At 43.7% G+C, this 13,953-nt stretch overlaps 1 protein-coding gene across 6 annotated transcripts in view; it reads left to right on the forward strand.

Annotated features, from left to right (window-relative positions):
• Positions 1-13,953, forward strand: part of Frmd5 (FERM domain containing 5) — a 323,742-nt gene that overhangs the window by 286,691 nt on the left and 23,098 nt on the right. For all 6 annotated transcript variants that reach the window (XR_007343912.1, XM_015480718.2, XM_015480720.2 and 3 more), the window contains exons 5-7: positions 6,507-6,604; positions 8,987-9,110; positions 11,943-12,030. Coding sequence is in view for 5 of the 6 variants with exons in the window: in XM_015480718.2 (XP_015336204.1) it covers positions 6,507-6,604; positions 8,987-9,110; positions 11,943-12,030 (310 nt within the window). In the remaining variant the exon portion in view is untranslated. The remainder of the gene's footprint in view (positions 1-6,506; positions 6,605-8,986; positions 9,111-11,942; positions 12,031-13,953) is intronic.

Genomic DNA, 13,953 nt, shown 5'->3' on the forward strand with positions numbered 1-13,953 from the left:
ACTGAGGATAGTGAGGTGTGTAGTAGCTAGAACCAAACCCCATGCTCCCTGTGGGGCATAGAAACTGCAGGCTCTGCCTATGCTCATAAAAGTGGGGTGACTCCCACTTGTGTCTAAAAACTAACCCCAGGGGCTGGGGCTGTAGCTCAGTGGTAGAGCTAGCATGCAAGAGGCACTGGGTTCGATCCTTAGCACCACATAAAAATTTTTAAAATAATAATAATAAAGTAAAGGCATTCTGTCCATCTACAACTACAAAAAAAAAAAAAACTAACCCCATCCATATTAATAAACAACCCTGTAGCTTCAGACAGTAAATGAGAGCAGAACCACTATGTTTCACAACTTAACCAGAGGGGAGTTTTGTTAAAGTGCTAGTCCACTTCAGCTCTGAGCCCTAGCCCTCATTGAAGGTGCCAGGGGAGACCCCTGTGTGCCTGTTCACATTTCCCAAACAAACTTAACATATTCTTGTTGAAAGCCCAGTTCCTCACATCCTAACACCAAAATCAGGATTACCTGGTCTCCACTTCACTGAACCAACAGTGGGGCTAAAAGGATTGATCTAACGCAAATCTGTGAGCTGTCAGTGAGTAACATGGCTTTCCTTGATTGAAAGACAAAAATATGTGGTTCTACTGGTCTTTAGGAGGAGTTCTTAATACAGTTTTCCAAATCAAATGTCACTATCTCATATTAATGTTCAGACCCTCCTACCCAAGAAGCAGAATAAACCTGGGAGCTCAGGTCCAACAAGTTATTTTTTTTGGCTACTGGGCCCGGACATGATATTTAACTTCTCTGACCTTTGGATAACTCATTTATAAAATGGGGCTAATAATATCTATTCTTCTTAGGATTGTTGGCAGGATTAACTACTATACTAGTATATTTTGCTTCTTGATATACCCCCAGTGAGCCTTTCTCCGAGCAACAGCTCAATGTGTTTGCTGCTAGATTGATTACATGCTCCATGTAAGTGCAGCATTGGGACCATGGCCAGGCCTCTCACCAAGTCAGCAAACCTGGACACTGGCAGGTTTATGAGCTTCTCTCCCATCTGCATGCATGCGTGCTAACCACCTTGGACAATTTCCCCCTCTCTTCACCTTACCAGCCTTCTTTCCCAGCATTGACAGTGGCATGAACCACAGGGTGCCTTGCCCTGATTTGTGTTGTTCATGCCACCCCTTCCCTGGGGCATTCTGCAGGGCCATGGAATGAGCTGTGTTTCTCATTCACGTCCCTACTGATCTTAAGAGAGTAGATACCTTCCCCAGCCTCACTCAATACCCATAATTCATTCCTGGCTTAGATCCCTTTATCCCACCTTCCTGCCAAACTAATTTAGCTGTCAGTGTTTTTTTTTTTTTCCTGGCAATGTCGGTCCTAAATTTCACTGCCATCTCAGCCATTCCTATAAAGCCAGATTGAGAAAAGGGGATGAAGCAGGGAGTGAAGAACTGCACTTCAATTCATGTCTTGGATTCTTCCCAGAGGATAAATTTGGTTTCCAAATCCTGATTAATTTCTTTTGTCATTTTTAAAAGTAATAAATAGATTTTCTTGTCTAGGCTGGAGAGAAGACTGATAAAATGGGGGATTAGGCACCAGATTTAGCTTTCTCCGGGACTGCAGGTATATAAACTCTTTGGAAAGATCAAGTGATAGAAGGAAACAGAGTACAAGTGGAGCCCCACCTTACAGGGAAGCAAAGTGTCTGCCACACACCAGGGGCTCGAAAGACTTAATACAGTGAGTGACTGTGTACATTCATCAATGGCATTTTAGTCAGTTTTTTCACCACTGTGACAACAGGAACTAACAAGAACAATTTTAGAGGAGAAAATGTGTATTTAGCATTCACAGTTTCAGAGGTCTTAGTCCATAGATGGCTGGCTCACTCCTCAGGGCCCTAAGTAAGGCAGAACATCATGGCAGAAAGTCATGATGAGGAAAATGGCTCAAGACATCACACCAGGAAGCAGAGAGAGAGCCACTACTTCATTCACTGGTACAAAATATATGTACCCCAAAGGCTTGCCCCCAGCCAAACCCTACTTACCTTTGGTCACCATCCATTTAATCTCCATTAGGGGATCGATGCACTGATTAGGTTAAGGCTTTCATAACCCAAACATTTTACCTCTAAACTTTCTTGCATTATCTCATACATGAGCTTTTTGGGGACAGACACCTGATATCTAAACCATAACAAATGGAGTCATTAGGTCAATTATTCTTTCAGTGAACATCATTTGAGCCTAGCTTAGGCTAAGATGGATTGGCAAACTTTTTCTATAAAGGGCCAGATAGTAAGTATTTTGGTTTTGGGGGGGCCATACCTTCTCCATCGCAGCTATTCAGTTGTGTCATTGTAGTGTGAAAGTAGCCTCAGACAATACATAAATGAATGAGCAAGTCTGTATCCAAATAAAACGTTATTTCATTGGAAAGTCTGGCAGTGAGCCATAATTTGCTAACCCCTGGTTTAAGAAATCATAAAGACCTGGGTTCAAATCCTGGATCATTCTTAATTTACAGACAGGACAAGCAACAGTATCCATGAGCACTTAGTTTCCCCCGTCTATTAAACGGGAACAAGAATGGCAGTTATCTCATAGAAGTGTTTTAAGGATTAGCTCATTAAGTCCCAAGTTTTCAATTCTGTGAATATTTCAGTGAAATTGATACAGGTGCATTAAAATCAGTTGGAAATCATAATCTAAAGCTTATGTATCCTTTATATATGCATTCATATATATGTACAAATGTGTATTTTTTTTCAAACATTCTAATCAGTCACCTGTTTTCTCAAAACAACAGAACTCTAAAAGTGTATGTTTATTTCAAAAGTTACCATAAGTATATTTGGATATAAATAGGGGTGTGCAGGGCTGGGGCTGGGGCTCAGCAGTAGCACACTTGCCTGGCATGTGTGAGGCACTAGATTTGATTCTCAGCACCACATATAAATAAATAAAATAAAGATCTATCAACAACTAAGAAGAAAAAAAATAAAAATAAATAAATAGGGGTGAGCATGTAGAACAGTGCAGTGTGGGGCACCCAGAATGCACTCAGTAAATGTGGGTCTTCATCATTATCACCTTGATTACCATATAGCTATCTGTCTCCCCCCACTGAAATGTTCGTTCCATAAGAGTGAGGTCTCAGTTCTGTTCCCTTGTGCATTATTTCCTGTCACTGTGGCAGAAAAGAAAGGGGCAGGCTTGTGCCACACTATCTCTTGAAGCCATCCGTGGATTCTTCCATGAGCTCATTTCTTCTTGTCCTCTAAAGAAGGTGGTTTGTTTCTTTAGGATTTGGACTTGCCCCTCCTTCCCCTTCCCTCCCTTCCCTCTCCCCTCCCTTGCTTAAGAATGCCATGAGCCAAGTTGGGCACGCCTGTGATCCCAGTGGCTCAGGAGGCTGAGGCAGGAGGATCATGAGTTCAAAGCCAGCCTCAGAAAAAAGCAAGGTACTAAGCAACTCAGTGAGACCCTGTCTCTAAATAAAATACAAAAAAGGGCTGGGGATGTGGCTCAGTGGTCAAATGCCCCTGAATTCAATCCCTCGTACCAAAAAAGAGAAGAAGAAGAATGCCACCAGGCTTTATCCTTGAACTCCCTACAGCTGTCCTATCACCAGAAGTCAATAGGAACCACCCCTGGCCCCAACGGTGCAGAGACTTGTCTCCATTCTGGTTGACCTGAGATCCTGCCAAGCTCCCATCAAGACCACAGCTCTCAGTGTGAGGGAGCATCTCCCCCCTGGAGTGGGGCTGGGAGCTGCAATTGGAAGCTTTAGTGGGGTCTTTGCAAACCACAGCAGCACCCCTGCACACAGACCCTGAAGAGCTCCCCGCAGGAGGATGGATGTTCCTTTGCCTGCCCAGATTTGTTTTTAAATATCTCCTTTAGTCCAGTATGTTCTGTCCCTGAGTATTGGGCACCGATGAGCAGAACAGCATGGGAGGATTGGTGGTTGAATCCAGGCCTGGGGAGTGATCAGTGAGTAAGGGGCAAAAGGTTTGCATCCACATCCTGCCAAAGCCTGGGGAAGGTGGGAGTTGGAACAGTGAGAGGCAGAGAAGTGCTAGCTTGCTGTCTCCCACACGCCGTGTGGCATTTCACTGTGGGAAGCAAAGTGAAGACAAGCTTGATTTGGTAGATCCATCTTAATTATTCACTCAGCATTACTCTTTTTTCCTTCGGTTTTTCTTGGCAAACTCAGGCAGAGTGGGTTTGGTAGGAGGAGGGAAAAAGGTTCTTGTTAACGTCCAAGCTACCATTCTCACCTTCCCTTTGGTTTGAGGAAGATGGTCCATCCCAATGTGGTAAGAGGATGCTTTAGAATTTTCTTAGGACACTGCTTCATAAGCTTTCATCTACGTACCAATCACCTGGGGATCTTGTTAAAAAGTGCTGGTGTAGGACGGACCTAATAGTCTGAGTCTCCACAAGCTCCCAGGTGATGCTGATATTGCTGATATGCAACTATATCCTGAAGAGCAGTTTTACATGATAAAGAATATGGAATTATTTTCTTCTTCAGTCTGAAAACGAAACAATGGAAACCTCCAATAGTCTAAGGGAGGCCCAATTTCTTTTGGTTCCGACTGATGGAATTTTAAGGGAATTTCATTACATTTCCATTACTTCCCTAGGGATGCTGCAGTGATCTATGGCTAACTAAAAGAGTACCACAAAGCCTAGCCTAAAATAACAAACATTTATTATCTGAGTTTCTGTGGGTCAGAAATTTAGGAGCGGCTTAGCTGGGTGGTTCTGGCCCAGGGTCAGTCATGAGCCTGGCAGGGACTACAGTCATCTGAAGGCTTGACTGGGGCTAGAGAATCCTCTTCCAAGATGGTGCACTCACATGGCTGTTGGCAGAAAGCCTCGGTTCCTTGCTGGCTTTTGGCAAAAGGCCTCAGTTGCTCACCACATGGGCCTTTCTGTACAGCAGCTTAGGCAGACAAAATGAGTGATCCAAGAAAAAGTGTGAGGAGGAAGCTAAACGAGTCCATGAACCGGTCTCAAAAGCCAGACCTTTCCCTTCTGTTTTGTTCTTTTGCTAGAAGGGAGTCATAAAGTCCAATCCACACTCAAAAAGCGGAGAATTAAGCTCTACCTTATGAAATGAGGAATATCAAATCATTTGAGCATGTATTTTTAAAATACCACAGAGGCTCCCTGGCCAGGGGCCACCATGAGAGGTAACCCACTTGAGGGCTTGGCGGACCTGCTAATCTCACAGGTTTGCTCTTCTTAGGAAGATTATGATCATCCAAGATCACATCCCTTGTAAAGGCATTTCAAAATGTGAAGTTATCAATTCCATTCCACTGTGACAGTGTGCATTCCATTACTTGTGAAACTACAAAGCAGTTAGAGTACAAGGAGGGCAGTAAAACATGAGCTAGTTCAGGAGTCCAGCAACTCCAAATTAGAATTCTATCTTTGTTACTTAGTTGTGTGTCCATGAGAGAAACACTGATGCCTCAGATTATCTGGAAGAATGGGGTTAGCAATAGTGCCTGTCTCAAAGTGTTATATAAGAATTAAATGAGATATTAAATATAAAGTATGTGCTGAGCATGGTGGCACATGCCTGTAATCCCAGCAGCTCTGGAGGCTGAGGCAGGAGGATCATGAATTCAAGGCCAGTCTCAGCAATTTAGTGAGGTCTAACTCAGGGAGACCCTGTCTGTAAGTAAAAAAGGACTGGGGATGTGTCTCAGTAGTTAAGCACCTCTGGGTTCAATCCCTGGTACCAGAAAATTAATTAAGTGCCTAACACCTGGACCTGCAGACAGTGAGTGCTCAGCATGTATCAGTTACCATTATTAGCTCCTGTTCTTGTTATTCTGCCTCCACCAAGGCCCGGTTATATATTTGAAGAGATGTTGGCCACAGGTTTCTGTTTGATTTTCATGCTTCCTTCACCAGTTCCTCTTCTTATAATTTATTCGTATTTGGAGAGGTCTGGTTTACCTGTCCCAATAATCATGGGCTGTTTCCACATATGGACAGATTCTGTCAACAAACCAAGGCCCAACTCTTGAGTTAGTCCCTTCACCCACCAGTCTACTCGATTCCAAAGGCACAAGGAGGCCCAGTGTGTCCATCTCTAATGGCATGGTTTTCATTTTCATTACTGAATGATGAGGCTGGCTCCTTCCAAATCCCAGCACTGGGGCCAGGGGTTGGGGGTAGATGGAGCAACAGGGCTTTTACCAGTAAGTGCCATTTATATTTTGAGCTGCCCAGGGAAGTTGACGGGTTGTTTTGAATTTAACCTCAAACCAATTCAAAGCAAAGTGTTTGAAGGAGTCTCTAGGGAAATGAAAAATGCATTTTTTTTCTATGGTATGTTTTGAGATTTTTTAAAAATGTAGTAAAAGTGTCCTGACAAAAATTTTGATAGGTTTATATTACATATTTATGTCTTTAAAGCAATCAAAGAAATCTTTTCTAGTTCACTCTCTGTTTTCTCTCCAGGTATTTAGTCTTCCTACAGATCAAAAGGGATCTCTACCATGGCCGCCTCCTCTGTAAAACATCTGATGCTGCCTTGTTAGCAGCTTATATCCTTCAAGGTAATGACTTTTGACAGGATAAATTTGCTTTTCATGCTAAGTCCTTATTACATTATTTCAGTTACCACAGATGACTACTTCTTGGATCTAGACAGTACATAGCTTGAAACAGAGTCCAAGTTGGAGGATTTTGTGCAGGTTCCCTAGAGCCAGAAAACACGGAGAGCACTCAATCCTACACCGTTCCTAAGGTCTCACTGCCAGCCCCATAAGTCCTTCTGACTCTAGGAGATTTGCCCTTGGTTGATAACGTTATTGAGACTCTGGAGAGTAATCAAAATCAATTTTTTCGTATCCTCTCATGCAAATCTCTTAAGGTGTGAAGTGTCTATGAATTCTGGTATCTATTTTATATAGAGATCTTTCAGTTCAGATTGCTCAACATTGAAAATGTTTCCAAGATGTGTTAGTAAGTAAGAGTTGAGCCTCACATCACAGCTGATGCCCAGATGCCCAGACTGGTTTTTTTTTTTTTTTTTTTTTGGCAAAAACAGTGGGAGAGTCATGCACTCTTCACATATGTCCCTAAGTGGAAAGTCTAGCAAGTGCTTGCTAATTTTGAGGTACTCAAAGGGTACCCTTTTCTTTTTAAAGAGAAACCCTGGCCTGATCTAATGTAATTTTAAGCTCTAGTCTTTTCTTTAATTTTACCCTGAGAATCATATTGAATTCTGCTATTTTTTTTTTTTTTCTTCAAAGAAGTACTTGATGTCCAACATTGATGTTTTCCATTTGGTACTTTCTACATAAAATCAAAATAAATTATTCCAAGGTTCAAGGTCACTAACAAACTACAGGGGAAACCTTTAGTCTCTTGCTAAGTAATAGAAATTCCCAAGTAATTTGAAAGGAACTGTGAGTGTTACTGAAAGTTCGGTCCTTGTCTCCAATGCCAATCCAATAATGAGGACATGGCTTTGAGAAAAAGGAAAAAGAAGGTTTATTGCTTTGCTAGCAAAGGAGAAGCACAGGGAACTCCTGTCCCAGAGGCTGTGATTCTGCCCATCAAGGGGAGCTGGGGTTTTTACAGAGATGATTCAAAGACTACATTCCACTGTTCTGTCAGAAGTTGTAATTCACTTGTTAATTTGGGAGATGATCATATCTGAGATCTGCTGGTGCCATCCCCAAAGTCTGAATTACTTCTTTCCTGTGGTAGGTGTGTGTCCAAGGACAGATAACCCTGCTGAGGATAGGGAAAAAAAGATAATCCTGTTTCCCTTGAGTTAAAAAGGGGAGAGATTAGGGAGGAGAAGGGAGAGAGGAAAAGAAACAAACATGTTCATTTTAAAAATAAGTTGCAGTGGCAGAGCAGCAAGGGCTATATTCAAAACATAAAATGGACCATGGTTACATGAGTTACAATTGTAGTGAAAAGGCCCAAGCCACAAGAACAATATTGGCTGTGAGAGGAGGGAGGACATGTTTTCCTCCTAATATTGACTCCTCTCTTATCTGAAGCAGTCATGACTTTCTGTGGAAGGAGAGGACATCCACAAAGCAGCTGGAACCTCCTCCTTCCTTTTGTCACACCCAGAATGCTCTCTGCAGAGCACTTCACATAGAGAAAGCTGGATTCTGACTTGGAGCGCTGCGGAAAGCACTATGGGTCCACAGCCCTCCCAGAGTTCTGTGATCTGAGATCTCAAGAGCTTTGAACTGCTCTGTGCATGGCCAGAGGAGAAAGCCCCTCATTGAGAAAAAGCCTTAGAACTAAATAAAATAAAAATAAATTACTTATTACTGCCTTAGAAAGCAGGACATTGAGAAATCAGCCCTAGAATTTGGTGCTTCTAAACTTGATGACACTGTCTGGTTCTTATAGCCTGACACATGGTCAGCCATCTGTGAATATTGAAATTTTACTGTTTTAAAAATTTGATTTGGAATAAGGGTTGAGTTCTAAATGTGGATCATGGCTCACTCATCAACTAGCTTTGTCCCTGCTAAAATCCTCAAAATGAGCTTTAGATTTCTGACCCATCTCAGGCCCAGGAACTCTGTCTTCCTGATCAAGCTCACCATTTCCTGCTGTCTTATAGAGCATTGCTCCCAGGCCCATACCTCATGACTGAATGGTGAAGACCATAGTGCAGCCCTATGCTCTTTTATTGCAAATTTACTTGTGGGTGACCTCAGAACACAGGGTTAGCTCTACTTTCTCTCTGCTTAGACTTGAATGTCAACTCAGTGAGTACAACCAGGAAAACAAAGGTGGACATGCTCCTAAAGCACCTGCCCTCTGCCCAGCTGTGCTTGAGACCCATTGGCCTTTGTAAATCTGATGTGTGCTTTGGCTGCTACTGTGTGTGTTAATATCTTGTTGCTTTGCAAGTGATGATTTATCTGTCTCCACACAATTCTTCTACCTCCCTTTAAAAGCGGAGATTGGAGATTATGACCCAGGGAAACACCCTGAAGGCTACAGCTCCAAGTTCCAGTTTTTTCCGAAACATTCAGAGAAGCTGGAAAAGAAAATTGCTGAGATTCACAAGACAGAACTCAGGTGTGTGATGTTCCCTGCCCTTCCTGCCCCTGGGATGTAGCATTGTCAGTGATCTACTGACAACACAAGCCCAACTCTGTGGGCTCACTGTCCAAGAAGAGTGGTTTAGGCCAAGGCTTAAAAGCAAAAAAAAAAAAGTTGCTTTTGTGTTGCTGGGGAAATGGAGAGGGATTAGGCTTTGGGAGGTATTTGCTTCATTAAGATAAATGAAGTACAGAGAGAAGCATTAACAGTGGAAAAGTAAGGGAAAATCTTAAAAGAAAAGAAGATAGGGCTAGGGGTGTGATATAGTGGTAGCATGCCTGAGGCCCTGGGATCTATCTCGTGTATTGTGGAGAAAGAGAGGGAGAGAGAAAGAGAAGGTGTTGACTTGGGTTATTTTAAAAATAATAAATAAATAAAAAGTATGACTCTGATGTCAGTCTGTGGCAGTGTCATGATAGGTAGCTTCTGGTCAGAAAATGGATCACACAGGCTGGCCTCTGACTCACAGACACAGTGGGGTATCTGGGGGTCTGTGTTTTTAACACTGCCTAATTCCACTACACATCCTGCTTGAAGCCCCTGACCCCACATAGAGGGATGCAGGGGAGAAGTGGTTTCAAACATGGAGTCTTGTCTTGCTCAATGTCTCTTACTTTGCCCAGAATTATAGAATTCCATAAAGAAGCATTAATCCATCCTTTTACCCACATGAAATAGGATCTGTGACAAAGACTTACTTTAAAGAGAAAGAATAGGGTGTTTGGGCTCCACTCAATGTATCATGATGGAGTGGATCACCCAAACTGATAACTATGAAAAGAATCAGTATATGCAATAGAATATCATAAAATAGCAAAATGTTATGTCACTGGGCTGGAATTGTAGCTCAGTGATAGAGTGAGGCACTGGGTTCGATCCTCAGCACCACATAAAAAAATAAATAAAGGTATTCTGTCCATATACAACTAAAAATATATATATTTTAAAAATGTTATGTCACCGTTTTAGCACATTACATACTTTAAAAAAAAAATCTTTAAAAATGTTTGTGTGTTCACTGTTCTGAGGAAGAACTGTACTGGGGAGAAGGGGTGTTTCTTAATGATAATATTAAATGAAAATTAGTTCCTTTTCTTCCCCCGCCCACACCACACCATACCTTCTCCACTCTAAGGTATTACCAATGAATGTAACCCAAAGCCTCCTGAGCCTTGGGAGCCTCCTGAGCCTTTGTAAACAGTCCTTATTCCCATTGTGGGTTTCAAGCCAGATTCCAGACTCCAGAGGAATAGAGACACCTATCAAGGTTATGATCTTGGGTGTTTCCATCTCTCCCTGTACAGGGGCCCATGGTTCCTCGCATCACTGTGTTGGGGAAATAGTGACCCCTTGTGGTAAGGTCAGATAAAACAGACCTGTGTGAGGTCTCATTCATATATTTGGGATGTCCAGCAAGAGCTGCCCAGAGGGTCACAGAGGTCAGAGTAATAGAGGGGAGAGTACTCCACAAACCTTGTTCAAGGCAGGAGTTTCCCCCAAGAAATGATGCCAGCTTTGAGGGCCCTGGGATTTTGGCCAATCCAGGGTGAATGGAGCCCACACTGCCCACCACCCTGTACACAGGGAATGAGGATGCTTCTTGGAAGGCACAGTGATGCTCTGGCCACCTCTGGTGCCAAGCCCTTTGCCTGCCACAAAAGTATTTTTTCCTGTCTTGGGTTCACTGGCAGATAGGTGTAACTTCACACTAATACCTTCACACTAATACCTACTGACACAGGTTCAGCCTCACCTTCATAGTGTAAAAATGTGTCTGCTCCCTTCAACTCTGATGTGAATTCATGAGGGCCCAGGCATGTGCTTTATTTCTGTCTATTTTCCAGCAAGTAGCACAGAGGCTGGCACATAAAGGTATTCAGCGAGGCCTCTTCAGAGGGACTCTGGAGGGAGTCTAGCCTCTTTCTCACTTGGGTGGACATGTCTTCCTTCCCTGCCATGTTACTTGGCCAGTGATAAACTTAGAAATGAGCAACTTTCAGTCCTGCCCTCCAGGGGGGTCAGAATCGCTGACATCATGCTGCCCACCCTTCCTCACACCAAAGCCCAGCCCACATCTGCAGAAGCCCATCTGCTCTTCCAGGGCTCTACGCCCATGTGCGAGCCTGATGGTGATCATGCCCCTGGTTCTGTGGTGAGCTTATCTACACACCTGCAAAAGAGGCAGCTGGGAGGAGAGTGATGCAAAGGGCTCTTCAAAGATGGCTGGGATCCACTGCTGATTTCTTCCTTTTCCAGCTTATTTCCTTTTCATAGTACCACCCTATGGACAGGCAGAGCTGTTGTGGAGTGTGGGGAACACAGTGCTATCTCCTAGATTATAGAGAAACCTATATCCTACATCGAAGCTACAGATGTGCTCCCACACACACACAATGTTCAAAATTGTGAAATACCACAAAGTTAGCACCTCTCTCATGTGCCTATAATCTCAGCACTTAGGAGCAGCTGCACTAATTAGATGCAGGGAGTACTCCCTAGTTTGCCACAGACTCCACCACTCCCTATTGTTCACATTCAGCCCAGTGATTTATTATGTAGCCTGTCTCACTCTGAAGTTACATCTATCTGCCAGTGAACCCAAGACAGGAAAAAATACTTTTGTGGCAGGCAAAGGGCTTGGCACCTAGACTTGAATCCCTGAAGTTGGTCTAGAACCAAGGAGAGAGCATACTCTATGGAAAACTGGAGGTATGTAGCTCACCCAGAGCACTTCTTGTAGAGAGTTTTGTATCAGAGGAACCTCTGAGAACAGGAAGCCCTGAAATCATGTCATTTTCTTTATTCCAGTGGTCAAACACCAGCAACATCAGAACTGAACTTCTTAAGAAAAGCACAGACATTGGAGACTTATGGGGTGGATCCTCACCCATGTAAGGTAAGACTCCCCATGTGGGAGACCGCACTGACTGTGCCTCCTCTACAGGGTGACAGGAGCAAAGGACCATATGCTTAGGACCATGTGCTTATCCCCTTCAATGTGTGCAGGAGTGGCTCTTCCAGTGACAGATGCCAGAGAAGATGTCTCAGGTTGAAAACTCCTCTGGATTCCATGCTGCATAATTCTGTGGTGCCACATAAATGTCAGAGCATCAGAAACGAAGTCCATTTAAATAACAATCCAAAACTGGGCCCTACTTGGCCAGCAGTGGGTAATTTGGTGGAAATGAAGAGAAGAGGAATGTAGAAGGCCCCCCACAGGGAGTGATCAGAAGCACTCAGCAACTGCCCACCCTTCCCTGACCCGTAATCTAGTTTCTTTCTAAGAGTGGGTTTTATTGACTGTAGTGACGAACGTCACCAGAAGGAACTGCAGTGGAGTCACATTTAATTCCATTATGTGCCTGTAAGGGTGAGATGGGAACCAGCTGGGGAAGTTGCGCCCAGAGAAATCTCTGTAATTACTCACACGTATCTGGCATTTTGGAGATGATCACCAGCAGCCCCAGTCCCTGCTGAGAGCAGCAGAGACCCGTGGCGTCTTCCTAACATCTCTCTCTGCCTCCCTCCACTGTATCCCCCTGTCCCTGGTGCTTTGAATTCTCATGAGCTCTCTGCCTCAGTTTCTCCACATTTCTGCCTGCCTTTCCAATACCAAAAAGGTTACAGCACTGCCTGTAAAACCAGCTGTAGCTAGGTGTGTTAGTGCCCCCTGTAATTCCAGCCACTTGGAAGGCTGAGGCAAGAAGACCGCAGATTTGAGGTCTGTCTCTGCGACTTAGCCAGACCCTGTCTCAAAATAAAAAATAAAAAGGGCTGGGGGTTGTAGCTCAGTGACAGAATGCTCCTGGGTTCAACCCCCAGTATCACAAAAAACAAACAAAAAACAGTTTTCCAACTTATCTGAAGGAGATAGTGTCAGCTAGAAGCTGAACAACATCAATCTTCCTGAGAGGTGAGAGGAAACTAAGTTTCAAGAGCAGCGTGTTCCCTTCCTAGGCCATGATAACTGAGCATCAGACCGGGTAGCTTGAACAACACAAATGTATTGTCTTGGCTCTGGAGGCTAGAAGCCTGAAATCTAGGTGCTGTCGGGGTCGACTCCTTCAGAGGGCCTCAGAGGATCTGTTCCCGGCCTCTTTCCTTGGCTTGTAAATGGCTGTCTTTTCCCTGTGTCTTCACACAGTCTGCCCTCTGTTCATAAATGTCCAAAATCTCCTGTCTTATAAGGATACCAGTTAAATTGGAATAGGGTCTACACGAATGACCTCAGTTGAACTTAATTAGTTCTGTCAAGATCCTGTCCTCAAATAAGGTTACATTCTAAGGTACTGGGGGTTAAGACTCCCACATATAAATCCGGGGGAAAGGAAGACACAATTCAGCACAAACTATGGGACACAGTGACATGGGGACAGAACAGTGTTTTCCTTGGCTCCCTAGTGAAATGATGGTGAATTATCCTTGCCTAGGATTTAATATGAATCTTAAAACGTTCTGGCACTTTGAAATGCTGCTTGTCTTCCAGACCCCACACTGCCTATCCACTAGCACAGTCAATTGCCATCTGGCCCCTGTGTTCTTGAGCCGATACTGTCAGAAAACATATCCATGCCAGTTTATACCGAAGAATTGATATACCAATACTTACAAATTAGCAACGCTTCCCAAATAATGTTTCCTGTGTAACAGAGGTAATTTAAACCCCTCTATCAACTGCTCAGACACTCTCAGCAGACACCCCATGGGAGTGAGAGTTGGGGGGCAGGGGGCAGCTGGCCCAAGGCTCCAGTCCTTGTCTCCTACTTACTGAGGCTTTTGGAGACTTCTGACCCTCAGTTTTCTTATCTGTGATTAAGTA

The sequence above is a fragment of the Marmota marmota genome, unplaced genomic scaffold, assembly GCF_001458135.2.
Source record: "Marmota marmota marmota unplaced genomic scaffold, marMar, whole genome shotgun sequence".
In the NCBI taxonomy this organism is placed as follows: domain Eukaryota; kingdom Metazoa; phylum Chordata; class Mammalia; order Rodentia; family Sciuridae; genus Marmota; species Marmota marmota.